The sequence below is a fragment of the Salmo salar genome, chromosome 07, assembly GCF_965601325.2.
Source record: "Salmo salar chromosome 07, fSalSal1, whole genome shotgun sequence".
Taxonomy (NCBI): Eukaryota; Metazoa; Chordata; class Actinopteri; order Salmoniformes; family Salmonidae; genus Salmo; species Salmo salar.
The window spans coordinates 42738066-42758967 of record NC_138297.1 but is presented as its reverse complement, the minus strand read 5'-3'; the positions used below and the strand labels follow the sequence as shown (position 1 = coordinate 42758967).

The 20902-nt window shown below is 43.9% G+C and overlaps 1 protein-coding gene across 1 annotated transcript; it reads right to left on the bottom strand.

Moving 5' to 3' along the window:
* Positions 1-1381: 1381 nt before the first annotated feature.
* Positions 1382-20466, bottom strand: LOC106609221 (leucine-rich repeat neuronal protein 3). Its single transcript, XM_014207755.3, has 2 exons — positions 20036-20466; positions 1382-5403 (listed from the first exon to the last, which is right to left on the bottom strand). Exon 2 carries the CDS (start codon positions 5007-5009, stop codon positions 2889-2891), a length of 2121 nt encoding a protein of 706 aa, XP_014063230.1. The 5' UTR covers positions 5010-5403; positions 20036-20466; the 3' UTR covers positions 1382-2888.
* Between the last annotated feature and the right edge of the window lie 436 nt (positions 20467-20902).

The following is a 20902-nucleotide window of genomic DNA, read 5'->3' as shown; positions in this document are numbered from 1 at the left end:
AAAGAACTTTCTTCTGAAACTTGTCAGTCTATTCTTGTTCTGAGAAATGAAGGCTATTCCATGCGAGAATTTGCCAAGAAACTGAAGATCTTGTGCAATGCTGTGTACTACTCCCTTCAAAGAACAGCGCAAACTGTCTCTAACCAGAATAGAAAGAGGAGTGGGAGGCCCCGGTGCACAACTGAGCAAGTACATTAGAGTGTCTAGTTTGAGAAGCAGACGCCTCACAAGTCCTCAACTGGCAGCTTCATTAAATAGTACACGCAAAACACCAGTCTTAATGTCAACAGTGAAGAGGCGACTCCGTGATGCTGGCCTTCTAGGCAGAGCTGCAAAGAAAGAGCCTGTGCTAACGTAATTGCAAAAGTGTTTAATAATGATCAATTAGCCTGTTAAACTTGTATTAGCTAACACAACATGATATTGGAACACAGGAGTGATGCTTGTTGATAATGGGCCTCTGTACGCCTATGTAGATATTCCATAAAAAATGATTTACAACATGAACAATGTCTACACTGTATTTCTGATCAATTTGATGTTATGTTAATGGACCAAAAAAAATGTTTTTCTTTCAAAAACAAGGACATTTCTAAGTGACCCCAAACTTTTGAACGGTAGTGTATGTACAATCTGTGTGTGCCTCTGTGTGCATCAGACTCGGGCAGACTGTCAACGTTCAGCTCAGTCTGACCTGAGCCACTACCTGAGCGGAGGGGCTTTGCTCATATTTTAGCTCCCTTTGTCTGTGACAAATGGCTGAGCTCTGAAAGCCCTGTCCATGGTGCTGAAGGCTGCAGTGATGTATGAGGCAGGTCCTGTCTGATAAATCCTCCATGTCACCCTGCCCCTGACAGACATTCATCATGTCTGGTATTTTTATGTTCGGGACTCCAGCATCGGATCCTTAATGAAACAAATATAATGCGATTTTCCGATTCCGACTGCTTTGGAGCAAGCTTTAACCGGCTGACTTCCCTTGCAGAGCGTTGTCATTGGGACTTTGTGTCTTTCCGCTCTACATGACTGTGACGCTGACTTTGCTGGGTTTGTTCAGACCATGGACCTCTGTCTAAAGAATGAACATGTTCCTAATGAGCCAGTTAATGAGGCTGTATTGGGGTGTATCTGGGAATAACAATGTAGGCTAAAATACATACAAACTCATATGATACAGTATATTCACATTGTGTTACCACAGGCATTTTTGCTCTTATATGAAATGCTGTGTGATCATTATCAAGGTTTCCTGGCAATATAAAGGTCAGGAACACAAAAGGTTGTATAGTGTTTTTCATCAAGTCCACTGTGATGATTGTCATGTAGTGAGATAATAAAATTATTTCAGCACTCTGAAGAAAGGGGAGAGAGGGACTAACCCTATGATTGCAAAGAAACGTTGATGTTTATTACATTTTTTTTTCTCAGCACAGATTCTTATCTCAGTCCCAGTTGTGCCCAGATATCACAGACAGTACAGTCAATATAAAAATGGCTTTTATAACTTTACACCCAAAGCAAGAATGCAACGTTTTTAAAATGTTTATATGCCAAAAATACTAAGAATGTATTTTCACTAAAAGTACTTGAGATTAGCTTGTGAGTCTGCAGATATGACATGGCCTTGTTGTTATTTCTCTGTAGTAGTTCTTGTGTACTTCCTGTGTACTTCTTGTGTAGTTCTTGTAGTAGGCACTTACCGGGACGTAACAACCCACTGAGCACAGACGTCAGTTCAACGTCTAGTTTTGCTTTTCATTTGGTTGAGTTGTCAACTTGAATTAAACGTGACATCAACAACAAATACCACCATGTCATTGGATTTAGGTTAAAAGTTGGGGGGGGGGGGGGGACGAAATACCCTTATGTTGATGACATTTTTCCAATCCAATCAGTTTTCCACGTTGATTCAACGTCATCACATTTAATTTTTTGTTGTTGAAATTATGTGGAAACAATGTTGATTTAACCAGTTTTTGCCCAGTGGGAAACCACAATCATTCCTCTCTAGGAGATGTCAGGACAGACAATCACATTTAGACCATCGACTCACCATCAACTCAAGGTCTGCCTTTGTCAAGATTCTTAGATCCTTCTTCAAACACTTGCAAACAACCATTTCTTAAATACCCTCTCTATATACTGTACCCATACGCAGTATCATTTTATTTAGCATAATGATGTTGTTGTTATGAGAGTCATTTGTGTCTGTCATTATTAATATCACACCAGTTTACTGTCCAGATATTACAACAGAGGGTTTATGTTTACATTAGCAGATAGAATATATAACAATTTATCAATGAAAAAACAAAAATCCTCTCTTTCTAAATAGAAAAAAGGGTATATTCATCAAAAATTTTACACCATAGTCATTATTGTTGTCTATTCTACTACATAGTTCCTCCGTTATAGACAGTTGTCATCTCTATCTCACCTATGGATGTTGTACAGCACAGACGCTATTGCTTGGGGACCACAAGGACAGTTCCACTATTCTTAACACATTTAACAGTCAATTACAAGAGAGAGAACCCCATCGTCATCATATTCTCTTATTCTATCTGCACTCTGTGAAGAACCCAGGGATGTCGAACTGTGTGTTTTAGCAGGGAAAACGATCTCCCTGGTGATGTTAGCTTGATAAAGCAATTGAATTGTTATAAAGCCGCCACGTCAGATATTATGTTGTAACCAAGAGAGTGGTCTGTCTCCCTCCTACCGGTTACTCCTCAATTCAATGATGGTGTATATTTTTCCAGAATGTCAGAGTCAAAGCTAAAAGGAAGCCGATGCACATTTTTGAACAATTACTGCAGGTTTCTCCTTTTTATACGCTTTGTCCATTCTTTGCGATTGCGTGGTAAGCTCCACGGGGGTATAGTTCTTTAAAAGGCATTGTCAGATACATTTATGACTGTGGGTTTCACTTCCACTGCAGTTGGCAGTCCGTTCCCTGAGACCCACAGCCTTGTAAAAGGAGAGTGCAGGCCGGCCACCGGCGTCAGGGACACTTTGGAGTGGCATTTCCTTAAATCCCCACAAAGGTGGTGGTTCCTCAGAGACACATAAATAAGCAGACAGGCCACTGAAATCACAGCGAGAAGCACACCAAAGACAGCAATTACTGCCGCGTGCCACTTTTCAGTGTCCTTGGCTGCCAGCTCTAATCCCTTTGTGGTGACATTGACACATTTGGTGTCATGTTTGTAGAGGATGCCGCGGATGTCCACACACACCTTGTACTGGGTGGCGGGAGTCAGATGGGTGAGATTGTACACTTTCACATCAGATGGTACGCGTGCAGTGAATGCCATGGTCGGGTGGTTGGGGTCGGAAGCCTTGTACCACTTTATGTTAGGAGCCAGACCACCATGGGTGGCTTTCCAGGCCACCAGGACCGAGTTGGACTGCACTGATTTGATGTTGATGTCCAAAGAGCCGTTGGCAGGTCGGGGGAAGTATCCATCCACCTCCACTGAGACTGACTTTAGGTCTGCGCCAACCAGATTGTGGGCAACGCAGGTGTACAGTCCAGCCTCGTTCTCTGTTACATCGTAGATGTCAAACGTTCCCTCTGCGTGCATGTAGTATTTATCTGAAACGGTATTGGGCAGGACCCTGGTACCAGAAGGTGTGATCCAGTAGATGTCCGGTTCGGGTTCGGCAAAGGCCCGGCAGTGGAGCGATACAGAACTCCCGTTGTCGACGCTGACGTGCCCGGGCATGCTCTCAGGAGAGATGAGAGGCAGACAGATCTCTGTCATCTCCCTGAAGTGGACCTGGCGGACATGCTGGCCCTCGTACTCAGGAGGCTCCACGCAGAAGAGTGAATCCGGTTCCATGAAGCGTATGTTGGTCTTGTTCATGTTCATCCAGCGGACCACACAGTCGCAACGGATGGGGTTGCTGTGCATGCTCACCTCCCGCAGGTTGGGGAGGGACTCCACGGTAATCCTGTGTAGGGCGCTGAGCGCGTTCCCATTCAGCATCAATGTCTCCAGCCTGGGCAGTTTGTAGAAAGCATTGGGATGGATGTAAGAGAGCCTGGGGTTGTTGGTGGCCTCGATCTTAGTCAGTTCGGGGAGGTTGTTGAGGGCAAAGCTGTCGATAGAGACCAGTTCCGGCATGCTGTTAATGCCCAGCTCTTTGAGGTGGAGCATGTCTGTAAAATCTCCACGCTGTATCCTCCCTATGGGATTCTTGTTTAGATCCAGAAACTTCAGGTTGTTTAAGTTCCTCAGAGCTGCGTGGGGAACTTCGGGGAAGGTGTTGTCGTAGAACGAGATGCTCTCCAAGTTGTCGAGGCCAGATAGAGCGCCGTCGGGTAACTGCGATAGGTTCATCCTGGTCAGAACTAGACTTCGGAGATTACGAAGGGGCTTGAAGTTCATGTCTTGAACGGAGGTGATCGGATTCTCCCCAATCATGAGTATTTCCAGATTGGGTATGGTGTCGAACCACTCGCTACTGATCGTCTGCAGCTTGTTGGAGTTGAGGTGGAGCCGGAGGAGGCTGTGGAGACCCTGGAACGCCGTGGGGGAGATGGAGGAGATCAGGTTGTGGTTCATGTAAAGCTCCTGAAGGTTGGCCAGCTCTGCCAGGCAGCTATCTGGCAGCTGCCGTATCCAGTTCTCCTCCATGTGTAAGGACAGCAGCTGAGGCAGCCGCCCGAGGTGGATGTCACTCATTGAGGATAAGTTGTTTTGCGACAAGTCAATCTCTGTGATGTTGGCCAGGTAATCCAAAGGTTTCTTAATCTTTGCAATGTTGTTGGTCTGCAGCAATAGCACTTGTGTGTCCATTGGTAATCTCCCAGACAGAGTGAAAAGTCCCAAGTCATTACAGTCAACAATTGGGGCCTCCATGTACACGGAGCTGGGAGAGAACCAGGGTCTGATCTCACACACACATAGCTGAGGGCAATCGACTCTCTCCTCAGAGGCCAGAACAAAGGCAGTCATGGCAAGGCCTACGAAGAAACAATCTACAAATGACACGTCCTTCATATTGGCCCGATTCCCTCCAGTAAGTAATTGGTCTTTGTAGATTAAGTGGTCTGAGCTGTTAACTTCACAAATAATGAATAATTTGTTGCTGTTGCTATAGCGACTGACTACCCCCCACCGGTAGGGAGGGTTTCCCAGGGGGCTTTTGTTTTGCTGTGGTTGTACTGGCGTCCAACTGCTCAATTTTCCCTCCTGGACGTAAGGGTTGGGGTCAAGACTTCAGTCATACAGGCCCAAGTAGATAACGATGAACATATACCTCAGTAAGCTACAGTCCTGCTAAGCACATCTGGGTTAGCCTCCATTAACGCTCTGCTTTCTTTTGAAGATGAATCACATCCATCTCTCGCCGTTGTTACTAGCTGCCTGCATCGTCAAATGAGTCCATTCCCACCTGTAAAAGAAGAGAGGGGAAAAAACTGTGAATACATTGACAGAAAACCTGGGTGCATCATACAAAGGGGATTTAGACATATTGACATTTGTTATAGAGGCAGAAGGACGCATGTTGACATTTACATTGCACGGCCCTTCAAGACACATCAGCACGGATTTAGATCTGCTTGACCTATTTCATATAATTTGGGGGCATTTCTGTGCCCTCCTGATATGGCATTAAAGGATAAATATAGGAGGATAGTGCCTTTAGAGTTAAAGCGAGAAGTCTTTATTAAATTCTTAAATGGCAGATTGCGTAGGCTTAAAGGGATACTTTAGGATTTTGGCAATGAAGCCCTTTATCTCCTTCCCCAGAGTCAGATGAACTCGTGGATACCGTTTTTTATGTCTCAGCTTGCATTTTGAAAAAAGTAGCTAACTACCACTGATATTGGGCGATTAGGCCTAGCTCGCAGTCTGCGAGTACGATGGGGTTGAGGTCAGGGCTCTGTGCAAGCCAGTCAAGTTCTTCCACACCGATCTCTACAAACCATTTCTGTATGGACCTTGCTTTGTGCACAGGGGCATTGTCATGCTGAAACAGGAAAGAGCTTTGCCCAAACTGTTGCCACAAAGTTGGAAGCACAAAATTGTCTACAATGTCATTGTATGCTGTAGCGTTAAGACTTCCCTTCACTGGAACTAAGGGGCCTAGCCCGAACCATGAAAACAGCCGCAGACCATTATTCCTCCTCCACCAAACTTTACAGTTTGCACTATGCATTGGGTGTAGGTAGCGTTCTCCTGGCATCCGCCAAACCCAGATTCGTCCAATGGACTGCCAGATGGTGATGATTGATTCATCACTCCAGAGAACGTGTTTCCACTGCTCCAGAGTCCGATGGCAGCAAGCTTTACACCACTCCAGCCGACGCTTGGCATTGAGCATGGTGATCTTAGGCTTGTGCGCGGCTGCTCGGCCATGGAAACCCATTTCATGGAGCTCCCGACAAACAGTTACTGTGCTGACGTTGCTTCCAGAAGCAGTTTGGAACTCGGTAGTGAGTGCTGCAACTGAGAACAGATTACGCGCTACCTGCTTCAGCACTCGGCGGTCCCGTTCTGTGAGCTTGTGTGACCTACCACATCGCGGCTGAGCCGTTGTTGCTCCTAAACGTTTCCACTTCACAATAACAGCACTTCTAGCTGACCGGAGCAGCTGTAGCATGGCAGAAATTTGACGAACTGACTTGTTGGAAAGGTGGCATCCTATAACAGTGCCACTAATTTGAAGGGGTCTGCACATACTTTTCTATACAAAATGTATATCACCTGGGAAAATATGTATGGGAAACAGATAAAAAAACACCATGAAAAATAAAAAAAAATTGGTAAAAAGTACAATTTTCATTTAAAAGTACTCATGAACACAAAATGACTTTTGCTGCGTTTCTGTTTACTGTTTCCTCTCTATGCTTACCTCTCCACAGTTAGGCTGCTGCTCTTTATCATTTGTCATACATAAACACTTTTTTACTGAACGGATGGGTTTGATGGTGCTTGTCATAACCTGGGCTGCAGAGCAACAAAACGCCAGGCAGAGCCACAAGACGGAGAGAAGAAAAAGGGAAAGGGGGAAAGAGAGAGAGGAGGGGTGCACTGCACCCGAGACATTCCATCATCCTCATTTCTGTTTCCACCCCGGTGCTCCGAGACGACGACCGAGATGAGAAAGTCCGAACGGTGCTACAAAAACACTGCAGTCAGCCCCAATGGCAAAACAGGCCAAGAGTTCATTTCTCAAGCCACTGTCGGAGTGTGTGGCTGAGAATGTGGTTTTGGATGAGGTAGGGAGGGAGAGAGAGAGAGAAAGCGACAAGAGAGGGTGGGGGGGATATTATTTTTCAAATCACCTGGCACTTTAGTAAGTGGAATACCTAGAGCATTCTGAAAAACATGGTTACTCTCTCTTTCCCTCAGGGAGCATTGACTCTCATTGTTTAGCTCTTTGCTTAACATTTACTGGGGAAAGAACACAGGACCTTCCTTTCTCTTACAACTGTGGTGTTTCGGTTCTCACCCCCTGCTTACTCTTGTTCCTGTGTTTACTAATCACAATTAGAGACACCTTAATGTGTTTGGGCTAAACGTTATTGCATCCACCGCATGTTCCATCACAGTGGGTAGCCATTGTCGGTCCCTTAGGGTCTGGTGCCTTGTTATGCTGTTAATCACCCACCCTGCCTGCTAATTGGCTAAATGAGACATTATTTGGATATGACTTCCATTGGGTGATCAATATCTTTGTGAGCCAACGGGGCCTCTTCACAGTGATCACAAAATGGAGGCTGGAAAATACCGGTAGCAGCCTGAACGAGGAATCAGGGGTCTGTAAAAAATAATAAAAAAAGAGCTGCCACACAATATATTAAATGGAGTGAATGAATACTACCTTCTTCCTGGATTCCTTCAGATTTGGCAAGGTGATATGGAATCCGAATGTTGGAATGGTTAGCAAGGTAGCCTACAGTACTGCGGTGTTGATTGTACAATGGAACAAAGGGCTATTTTCATATCCATTTAATGTCAGTGCTTAAAAACCCTCCTACACATGACATGTAGACTAGTGTATGATTATATTGAGGTTAGTTGTTGATTCAAATGGTGTGGTGTGCCTGGATAACATAACAGCGTTGCTCAGTACTTACTCATCTGTGAGTAAATTTGAGTTATGATAATCACAACTTGATTCATGAAAATTGATGTATTGCCATACAATTTATTTCTGGTTGTGTTCACACCATGCATAATATTTTCTTAGCCTCTCCCGTTGTGTAATGACAAGAGGGCTAGAATTATTATACACGCTGCAGCACTATTGCATTTCCTCCACACATAATCATAGATCATAAAGGTTTTTACCCTTCACTTTTGGACAAGGTTAAACTACCCGAGTACGAGTACTTTAGGGATGCCATATTTTCTGTTGAATGAGTGTGCACTGAGCATCCTATTTAACAAATGAATTGAAACATCTCAGAGAATGTTGAGAGATTGGTGCTATTGGTGATGTGCTCTTTTGTGATACTGTTTAATCAACAATAAGATTAAAAATGTAAAGACATCCCTTATGAACTGAACCTAATTCAACTCCCATGCCCTCTGCTTTTATGCTGATGGTGACCACTTTGATATTAGAAACTAAATACATGAATTACTTCAACATTATGTCTGTAACTTAATATTGTTAAGTAAGTTCACTTATTAATGTTTAATTCATGACCCAACGGTGAGGAGACTGTCTCCGTGCTCTGCTGCTCTACTATTCAACAGGACATTAAGAGACATTAGTCTGGGGACAGAGAAATGGGGAATTGGAGGTGACACCGACAGAACTTTCAAGCTAGGCTAGAGTATTTTAAATGTTTAGGACACTGCCAGGTTCATAATACAATAGTGTAAAAGAGATGATGATACGAAATCCATCGCTAGGTTTAAATAGCCTATTCAGAGGTATTCGGTCTCCTAGCCTTATAATGCAAACGTGAAAAAGTAAACATGTTGTAAATACTACCCCACGCAGTGTGTAAGGTAAGAATATACAGTGCCTTGCAAAAGTATTCACCCCCCTAGGCGTTTTTCCTATTTTGCTGCCTTACAACCTATAATTTAAATTGATTTTTATTTGGATTTCATGTAATGGACATACACAAAATAGTCCAAATTGGTGAAGTGAAATTAAAAAAATAACTTGCTTCAAAAAATTCAAAAGAAATAAAAACGGAAAAGTGGTGCGTGCATATGTATTCACCCCCTTTGCTATGAATCCCCTAAATAAGATCTGGTGCAACCAATTACCTTCAGAAGTCACATAATTAGTTAAATAAAGTCCACCTGTGTGCAATCTAAGTGCCACATGATCTGTCACATGATCTCAGTATATATACACCTGTTCAGAAAGGCCTCAGAGTCTGCAACACCACTAAGCAAAGGGTACCACCAAGCAAGAAGTACTATGAAGACAAAGGAGCTCTCCAAACAGGTCAGGGACAAAGTTGTGGAGAAGTACAGATCAGGGTTGGGTTATTAAAAATATATCCAAAACTTTGAACATCCCACAGAGCACCATTAAGTTCAATATTAAAAAATGGAAAGAATATGGCACCAAAACAAACCTTCTAAAAGAGGGCCGCCCACCAAAACTCACAGACCAGGCAAGGAGGGCATTAATCAGAGAGGCAATGAAGAGACCAAAGATAACCCAGAAGGAGCTGCAAAGCTCCACAGCGGATATTGAAATATCTGTCCATAGGACCACTTTAAGCCGTACACTCCACAGAGCTGGGCTTTACGGAAGAGTGGCCAGAAACAAAATAAGCAAACATGTTTGGTGTTCGCCAGAAGGCATGTGGGAGACTCCCCAAACATATGGAAGAAGGTACTCTGGTCAGATGAGACTAAAATTGAGCTTTTTGGCTATCAAGGAAAACGCTATGTCTGGCGCAAACCCAACACCTCTCATCACCCCGAGAACACCATCCCCACAGTGAAGCATGGTGGTGGCAGCATCATGCTGTGGGGATGTTTTTCATCACAGGGACTGGGAAACTGGTCAGAATTGAAGAAATAAGGGATGGTGCTAAATACAGGGAAATTCCTGAGGGAAATCTGCTTCAGTCTTCCAGAGATTTGAGACTGGGATGGAGGTTCACCTTCAGCAGGACAATGACCCTAATCATACTGCTAAAGCAACACTTGCATGGTTTAAGGGGAAGCATTTAAATGTCTTGTAATGGCCTAGTCAAAGCTCAGACATCAATCCAATTGAGAATCTGTGGTATGACTTAAAGATTGCTGTACATCAGCGGAACCCATCCAACTTTTCAGGAGCTGGAGCAGTTTTGCCTTAAAGAATGGGCAAAAATCCTAGTGTCTAAATGTGCCAAGCTTATCGAGACAACCCAAGAGACTTGCAGTTGTAATTGCTAAAAAAGGTGGCTCTACAAAGTATTGGCTTTGGGGGGGGGGGGGGGGGGGGGGGGGGTGAATAGTTATGCACGCTCAAGTTTTCTTTTTTTTGTCTTAGTTCTTGTTTGTTTCACAATTAAAAATATTTTGTCTTCAAAGGGGTAGGCATGTTGTGTAAATCAAATGATACAAACCCCCCAAAAAATTGTATTTCCAGGTTGTAAGGCAACAAAGTAGGAACAATGACAAGGTGGTGAATACTTTCGCAAGCCACTGTACTCTAGCTGCTGTAAACTACAAACAGTACAGCCTGCAATAGTGTATGTGGCAAAGGGCTCGTACACTTAACTACTGTGCCTAGTCCAGGATTCAAGTGTTTCCTGCACTGTACTATAATGTCAGTATGAAATCAGGTCAAGCTGGGTTTTCCCCCTTTCAATACAGTTAATTTTCCCCCACAATACAGTTAATTTCCCCCACAATACACTGTTCAATTACCAGTAGCCAACAGGAAGCAATGGAGAAAATCTAGGAAAAAATGACTGCCTGGGTATCAATACCATCACATTAACCTCCAGTGACCTGAGGAAGTCGTAATGGCATTAAAAACCTTAGCCCAAGACAGATGAGGGAAATCAGCCATAACCCATTTAAGCTTAGGTGAAAACAAGAGTTCCAAGGAACAAAGAGGGGAGGAGGGAAAACTGGAGCTTGTTTGGCGTTAAGTGGCAATAACTTGCATAACGCCTGCGGTTCTCAGACAAAGAGGAATGCGGTTAATACCGAAGCCAAATGGAATTATAAGATGGATGCTCCTAATCAGAGTCCTGATGCAGTGCAGCATCAACAGAACGATACGGCAAAGGGAGAGAGAAATAGAAATCTGGATTTGTCCCTACTGCTTCCAATGTGTCCAGGCCAGTGGCACATACACTCCCCTATGTACTAAAACTTTTAATTTGGTTCTTCGCCCCAGCATTTTGGATTTGAGATCAAATGTTTTATATGAGGTGACAGTACATAATGTCACCTTTTACTTGAGGGTATTTTCATACATATCTGTTTTATCGTTTAGAAATGAAAGCCTTTCATGTATCTTGTCCACAAATGGGTACCAAATACTAACCTTTTGACTAAATGTAATACACTATAAATACATTTGTCCAAATATTTATGACACCTTCAAATGAGGGGACTAGATACATATCTATATATATATATATATATATATATATATATATATATATATATATACTGCTCAAAAAAATAAAGGGAACACTTAAACAACACATCCTAGATCTGAATGAAAGAAATAATCTTATTAAATACTTATTTCTTTACATAGTTGAATGTGCTGACAACAAAATCACACAAAAATAATCAATGGATATACAATTTATCAACCCATGGAGGTCTGGATTTGGAGTCACACTCAAAATTAAAGTGGAAAACCACACTACAGGCTGATCCAACTTCGATGTAATGTCCTTAAAACAAGTCAAAATGAGGCTCAGTAGTGTGTGTGGCCTCCACGTGTCTGTATGACCTCCCTACAACACCTGGGCATGCTCCTGATGAGGTGGCGGATGGTCTCCTGAGGGATCTCCTCCCAGACCTGGACTAAAGCATCCGCCAACTCCTGGACAGTCTGTGGTGCAACGTGGCGTTGGTGGATGGAGCGAGACATGATGTCCCAGATGTGCTCAATTGGATTCAGGTCTGGGGAACGGGTGGGACAGTCCATAGCATCAATGCCTTCCTCTTGCAGGAACTGCTGACACACTCCAGCCACATGAGGTCCAGCATTGTCTTGCATTAGGAGGAACCCAGGGCCAACCGCACAAGCATATGGTCTCACAAGGGGTCTGAGGATCTCATCTCGGTACCCAATGGCAGTCAGGCTACCTCTGGCGAGCACATGGAGTGCTGTGCGGCCCCCCAAAGAAATGCCACCCCACACCATGACTGACCCACAGCCAAACCGGTCATGCTGGAGGATGTTACAGGCAGCAGAACGTTCTCCACGGCGTCTCCAGACTCTGTCACGTGGTCAGTGTGAACCTGCTTTCATCTGTGAAGAGCACAGGGCGCCAGTGGCGAATTTGCCAATCTTGGTGTTCTCTGGCAAATGCCAAACGTCCTGCATGGTGTTGGGCTGTAAGCACAACCCCCACCTGTGGACGTCGGGCCCTCATACCACCCTCATGGAGTCTGTTTCTGACCGTTTGAGCAGACACATGCACATTTGTGGCCTGCTGGAGGTCATTTTGCAGGGCTCTGGCAGTGCTTCTCCTGCTCCTCCTTGCACAAAGGCGGAGGTAGCGGTCCTGCTGCTGGGTTGTTGCCCTCCTACGGCCTCCTCCACGTCTCCTGATGTACTGGCCTGTCTCCTGGTAGCGCCTCCATGCTCTGGACACTACGCTGACAGACACAGCAAACCTTCTTGCCACAGCTCGCATTGATGTGCCATCCTGGATGAGCTGCACTACCTGAGCCACTTGTGTGGGTTGTTGACTCCGTCTCATGCTACCAATAGAGTGAAAGCACCGCCAGCATTCAAAAGTGACCAAAACATCAGCCAGGAAGCATAGGAACTGAGAAGTGGTCTGTGGTCCCCACCTGCAGAACCACTCCTTTATTGGGGGTGTCTTGCTAATTGCCTATAATTTCCACCTGTTGTCTATTCCATTTGCACAACAGCATGTGAAATTTATTGTCAATCAGTGTTGCTTCCTAAGTGGACAGTTTGATTTCACAGAAGTGTGATTGACTTGGAGTTACATTGTGTTGTTTAAGTGTTCCCTTTATTTTTTGGAGCAGTGTATATAGTCGCTAGGGCGGCTGAATCAAGTGCACCGCCCGACAACAGCGTGAAACGAATACAAAATATAGGCATGCAAAGCTTTATCGTTGTAGTTTTTTACAGAAATGTTTGGTGATCGATTAGGATTGCCTTATCAATGCCTTGGTGACCATTGCGCTACAACATGCCAACAGACAATAGTTTCTTCTCCAGAGTACATCCCCAATGATTTCTAGAACACAAACGCATGTTCTGATTCTGACAACTGTTTTGATGGGTCCTAGAAACCGATGAGTTGGACCAGAGCCAGGACACATATGGGTAAAGCAGCAATTTTTGAAAATTCGTCATTGGCTTTGATACTCTGATTGGTTAGAGATGATCCAATTAATGATGACTTTGTTTTGTACAACACAACCTCATTTTCACGTCACCACAAACGACGTCAACGATGGCAGTCTCAGAACTGGAGTACGTAGCGAACATAGCGCAGCGGAAGAATTCAGTTCAGACAAGCAGAGAGCTGGGCTCCTCCTGACTCTGTGACGGTAACTCAGCCATGCCGCTGTGGCTCATCTCATCATCAAGCAGCCAGCCTGCACTGTTAGTCTGGTAGCTAGCTACTTGTTTGAAGTGAATTCTAAATCCTAGCCTGCGGCGGTCGGCTGGGGTCAAGTGGCGATGAGGGGGGATCTGGAGATGATTACTTTGGAACATGTAACCGTCACTTATTTATGCCAATCTACAGTATTTATAAGTATGGAGGTACAAAGGGGATGTTGCATTACATTAACAAAATGTTCTGTACCGACATTAAGTTGAGGTAAATTAGGCTGGGGTCGAGAGGTGAAGAAAATTGAGATCATTATTTTGGTAGTGTGCAGTCGCTAGTTGATATGTTGTAAGAAACGAAAGGTACTGTCTTATGTATGATATAAACATCACATTCTGTTCTGATCACGGGTTAGTAAAACTCCCTGAATGTACAGTAGATTCCCAGAAGGAAACAGTGGATGTGCTGCATCTATCGTAGGTGTTGAAAGGGAACATACTGGCCCTCAGGGATGTGATTATGTAGCCTATACCATTTAGCCGGTAACAAGGAAGTATGGTATCTGCTGAAAGGTAGACATTACCCTGGCAGGGCTAAAACTGTTTCCCCGACATAAAGGTCATACGTAATTGCAAAGTAGGGCATCAGTGGAATTGCCTCCTTTTTGCAGGAGAAATGGCGTGTGTATTTAAGAAATGGTTCACAGGAATTCTGATCCATTGGTTATAATCATCAAAGGCTCTCTTTTTTACCCCTCTTCTCTCTCTCTCTCTTCCTCTCCCACTCTCGCTCTCTAATATCTCCCTTCCCTTCTCTCTTCTCATCCTACTTTCCGTGTTTCTTCTCCCCCCTCCTGTCTCTCTCTCTCTCTCTCTCTCTCTCTCTCTCTCTCCACTCTCTCTCTCACACACACTCTCCCTCTCTCTCTTTCTCTCTCCTGCTCTTGCCTTTCTCTATATTGCCCATTTCCTTCTCTCTTCTCATCATGCTTTCTCTCATTCTTCTCTTCCCCAGATGAAACCCCTATAGTGGGTTCCTCTCCTCTCCATCTCCACTCCTTCCCTCTTCTCCATTCAACCCATTAGCATCATTATCTCCAATAGAGGAAACGCAATGTGTCTCCCTGACCTGCCCCTGTTTGCCTGCCTGATTCTCTCCCGGTCCCCATGTCTGTCTGCCTGGCAGGCTAAGTGCTGCATGGATAAGCCGCTTGGTGGGTGGCTTTGTGAGCCTCCTGTCCCTTCCCCTGCCCTTTACCTCATTGATTTGCCATTACACTTTTTTTCTAAGGTAAGGGGAGAGTCCATTAAACACTGTCTACTATGCAGTGTGTGTGCATAATTAAGTTTTGTGTGGTGGTGTGAAAAGGGGAAAACGTTTCCCCTTACACCTGCTCTTGCATGGCCGCAAATCAGCAGTGAGTCAACAGTTAATGCGGAATCAATGTTCCAAATTAACCACAGGACACCCCAGGTCTGAGCTCAGCCTAGCTCAGCCGCGTGCCTCTCTCGCTCTACAGCCAGTGCCCTTGGGCTGAGTAAGGGAGAACAGAGAACACACATACAAAATCACATGCACACAAACATTTGCCTACAGGCAACTACAGACCACACACAAACGGACACATGCATGCATGCAAAGGCAGGCACACACACACACACACACACACACATGCACGTGTATAACCACACGTGCACAAGAAAGTTAGCCCATCTGAATTACAGAATAAGGCATAATTTTATAATCCCGCTAAATCAGCCATTGATAAGGTCCAAAGCATGGCGAACACGCCAAACACTTATTTATCTCCCTTATAGATAACCATACTCTCCCTGTCACTCATCTACATTATTCTCCTCATAGTTGTTAACCAGAATGAAAGGAGACAGAGATTTCACTCAAAGTCAGAAGGAAATTGAATCTGCAGGTGCAAATGTGTCATGTTTTCTCCCTTGGAGATAGATGCACGGCTATCTATATTTATATTAATAATATATATATTTGGTCAAGAGGCCACGAGTCTGCAGGGATTATGTTTCCTTCAGCAGACAGAATCAATCTTTATACACCACTGAAATGAATTTAATTTCAGCTCGGCCTTCTTTACTATGATTTTATGGCTCTGATAGGCTGTGTAGGCCTTCACTGTAAATAAGAATTTGTTCTTAACTGACTTGCATAGTTAAATAAAGGTTAAATAAAACAATTATAGGGTATTCTAGGGTACCTATTGTTTCCATTCACCTTGGCTCAGAACAGGCCTGAACATGCCTGGGGCTCCTGAGTGGCGCAGCGGTCTGGGGCTCCTGAGTGGCGCAGCGGTCTGGGGCTCCTGAGTGGCGCAGCGGTCTAAGGCACTGCATCTCAGTGCAAGAGGTGGCACTACAGTACCTGGTTTAAATCCAGGCTGTATCACATAAAGCTGTGATTGGGAGTCTCATAGGGCGGTGCACAATTGGCCCAGCATCGTCCGGGCTAGGCCGTTGTTTTAAATAAGAATTTGTTCTTTAACTGACTTACCTAGTTAAAGAAAAAAAATTGCCACCTGGAAATGCAAGATGGTTTGCTATATCAGGTATGTCCATGGGCTCAGTAGAGGTATGTCTTTACTGATGTTGGGTACAGTGCACATTTACTCCCCTCCTTATGTATTTGGACAGTCAAAATACAAAGGTACATACTCCAGCATGTTGGATTTGAAATCAAGTGTTTGATATGAGGCGACAGTATAGAATGTCACCTTTAATTTGAGGGCATTTTCATACGTATCTATTCTACCATTTAGAAATGAAAGCACTTTATGTTGTTAGTCCCCCCCATGTGAAGAAGTCATAAGTATTTGGACAAATTCACTATTGTTTTTACTAGGTAAGTCCGTCAGTTACTATTTTAGCCCGTCAGTTAAGAACAAATTATTATTTACAATGCCAGCCTACCGGGGAACAGTTGGTTGGTTAACTGCCTTGTTCAGGAGCAGAACGACAGATTTTTATCTTGTCAGCTCAGGGATTCGATCCAGCAACCTTTCAGGTTACTGGCCCAACACTTTAACCACTAGGCTACCTGCCTTAGTGGTTATAGTGTATCAAAGAAGTGAAAAGTTTAGTATTTGGTCCTGTATTTCTTGAACGCAATGACTACATCAAGCTTGTGACTCTACAAACTCAGATGCAAAATTAAAAATGTTTGCTTCACTATCCAAATACATACGGAGGGGAGTGTGTGTGTGTGTGTGTGTGTGTGTGTGTGTGTGTGTGTGTGTGTGTGTGTGTGTGTGTGTGTGTGTGTGTGTGTGTGTGTGTGTGTGTGTGTGTGTGTGTGTGTGTGTGTGCGTAATTGTGCATGCATGTCGACTGTACTCGTGTGTCTGGGTGGGTGTGCAAGTCTATGATGCATGTGTCTGTGTCTCCATACATCCATCACTCTGTCTGGGTAGCTCACAATTGCGCGACTGCCTGGATTTTAGCCCATTCAGTCTCAGTGGTATTGTATCACTCCTAAGCAATAGCTTCTCATTAGTTTATCCGGGGCTATACCTATTAATCTTGAATATTATGGAACAGATCGAAAGCACGGCAGCAATCCTCAGATGTCTCTCCTCTATTTGAAAATGCTATTTGCATATGTCCCTCTTACCATGCTCCCTCTGATTAAAATCTATATTCCCTGAGACTTCAGGAGTTACCTTTGAACGGATGAAAGGGTATCGCTTCATTTCAACGCCATTTTCAGACTAGATTAGAAAAGCTGAAATGTCGTTGATGCAGGTAAACAACAATACTTTGATTTTGAATTCATACTTGCTTTTCTTAATGTGTGCCCAAGCCAAATATGTTTGTAAACAGAAGGCTATCAGCTATGGAAGGCCTGTTTACTGTACTGTATGCTTGAATGCTCTGAACTCTTCCCTGTAGCTCTCTGTCTGCACCACTGTTTCCATGCTGTGTATTCAGGTATCAGAATCAAACCAGGGGCTTCTTGTCATACATCATTATGCAACTAACAATTAATTAGGCGCAGTGTATTTTGACATTGAGTATAGGACTGAGAGTTAAACCCACACATCTTTGCTCCTCCTCATAGATAGATAGCCTTGAAAATTGCACTCGGGCTACATGTAAATTCTCCTCTAAATACATACACCCACACACTGGCACACATCACTGTATTAGGCTATTGTATGAGAAAAACCTATTTAAATCCTGTTTCACATAGGCCCAATGTAATGTAGCCCTAACAAGATCAATAGACCTGTTTACACTGTGCTCTACTGCAGGAGTTATTGGGTAAAAAGCAATGATCTATTTTGAACTAAATGAAATCACCATTTGACTGGAGGATTTTTATTCCCACCTGAGAGGGAGAAGTAGTTACATTTAGGGCTCTGATTCTTAAAATCCCCCGCTAGACACATAGCATTACAGATTAACTCAGTAAAGTGAATAGCAATACTCGTTTAAAGAGAAAGGGAATATAGACGGGTTTGCTGACAACATCACAAAAATGATGTGCGTGCGTTCAATGTGGACGGAAGGAGTGTGTTGTTATGACTCTACTGGTCAGATAGCTAGCAACAATGACAAGAAGCTTCCGTGTGGGGAATTGTGTGTGTCTCGTTTCAGCTTGTTGTATCTTGTTATTGATGCCATGTCTTGTTTTGAGGTGTTTTGACTGACGTCATGTCTATGCTAATACGGCTAAAATCCACTTATGAGCTAACCAACAACTGTAATGATATATTTGAGAAACAACAAGTGCTCATTGTGCAAATGTATTTATGTTTCCAATAAACATTTGGAGACTAAATACAGTTTAAATGTTGTTAACAGTCTAAACCAACCCCATCTGGTTTGCCCCTTGTTGCTAAACAACCAACCCGTCCATAGACATACACAGAGCGCTGTAAAATGTAAGGTAAACAGTATTGTATGTAATGCACAGTAGACTAGGCTAAATATGAATTGTGTTACATAGAGACAGGTTACTGTGCTATGCTGTGCTATACAGCGCTATAGGATGAGTTGGCCTTGGATAGGCGTGCCAAGCACCGTTCGGTCTGCCATTTTCTCACCACAGGATGAAGATGGTCTCCATCAGAGGCAAATTACAATGATAAAAGGGTCGTTAGGTTTCATGGTGAGCATTGAGCAATGTTAAATCATTTCATATTGCATGAGTGTTGGTTAGGCTTCCTGTTTGGAAGCCTAACCAATGGGTTCTCGACCCATTGTGCCCATGTTCAATATAAGCAGCATTATCTTTCAGAAGCAACAAGGTAGACTGATTCCCTGATCCAGCAACAAGGTAAACACTGTCAATGGACAACTGGGCCTCATATATAGGATACATTATAGTAAGCCTTACATGTTGACTTCTCATTTGAATATTCCATGAGCGTTGGAGAGGTTATAGTTTGGAGAGAGAGAGGGAGAGAAACGCCCCAATGCAGTTAAAGGATTAGAGACTCGCTGCTTCTCTCTCCAAATCCTGCAAGGTGTAGGAGGTCAGGCTCATGGGATATGTGGTTATGTGATTGTGTTCAATGTGGACTATGATCTGAACATAAGATGCCTCGCAGTGACAAGTGTCATTACGCAAAAGCTCCGGATGCAACGTGCAGATATGGTGCTGAAGCGAATGGATCTGATGCACGATGCATCGTGGGAGTGTTTGTGTGTGTGCGTGTTGTGTGTGTTGCGTGCAGCCCGGGGATAGGCCTATTAGTGCTTTCGTGGCAGGTAGCTACTGAGAACGGGTTCTCTTTGATTGCAACAGTATGATTCAACCGAGAGAAAAGCGAGAGGGGAGGGAGAGTTAGCCACCATTCTGAGAGTTTCTAGACGTGTCTTGTGTGCGCGCTCTCTAAATGCATCAGCAACAGGACGCGCATCATAGCATACATATATGCACAAATCCACATGCTTTACAAAAATATATATACATTCGACGTCGTATCTTTTTGGTGGGATTTCATTCATAATCCATTTCCATCATAAAGCACATTCTGCATAGTTGCGCAAAAGCTTTCCTGCGTCTGAAGGTTCGAGAACAATCAGTAGCCTTCCAAGCTGTCATGCATGTCCGATTGTTACATTTGCAGTAAAACATAACGATATACATTTTCATATATCATGTTTTATATAGCTTAGCAACACCTTTTCTCGTTATGCTAGTATTTACTGTGTCGTCAAAGCCTTTCAGCAAACCAGATATTTCCCGTTAACTTCTTGGAAATCCGTACTGCAACAGTGGCGATATAGAATATGCCCCACATATCTGCTCTTTAGATGACAGAAAAAATATTGGGGAAAGGGGGGAACTCACCCGCAATAGTCATCTTCTCCCATCGATCGATAAGTATTCCCTATATCCCCATCTAGCGCACTGGTCCAGAGACGGAGGAGAGAGAGCGCGCAACACAGACAAGCCTAGACGGCGGCTTCTTATTTTTACGCAGTTGGAGAGAGACCAGCTCCAGATTTTCCTTCTTCCCAGTGTTGTTCCCTATCAGAAAACCGAAAGTCCACAAGCAGAGATAGCTGTTGGGTTGGTAGAAGAGCCTCTATCCCCCGTGTCCTTTTCCACGGTGGTTAACGGCGCATCTCCCCCTCGATCAGCTGTCACAGAGTCATGGTGCTTTCTGCTCAACACTCATTAATATCAGAACAACCTCGGCTCTCCAGAGAACAGCCAATAGCGTTGGAGATTCAGGCACGGCGCTCGCAGCATCCCGAGTCTGGTTGGCTGAATTCACCCGTCTGTCCTTTCTTCGACCCTCTCTTCCAGGGAGTCTTGCAGGGAGTCTTGAAGCAATAAGGAGGGAAATGAGATGAGGGCGCAGGAAGAAAATGGATATCTGTTCCTATTAGAGCTTGCGCTCGGATTGAGTCCCATGGGGGGTTTGAACACATTGTTCTACAAACGGATGTTCCTGCTAAGTAAGAGGAAGCTCCATTACTGTATGGTTTACCAGTGGTTTGGAACAGATCATTTGGATTCCCATACCCTCTGTTCATCAGGTCCTAGAGACATTTAGGACATGTTGCTATCCATTTGGTGCCATCTTATCATAACATGCAGTTATTAAACAGTTACTGTTTTATAATATCTTCTGGAATGAATAATGTAAAACACCATTAAGTTTCTCATAATGAGAAGTTCATGACTTCTAAAGTGCCCTTACTTTGTATA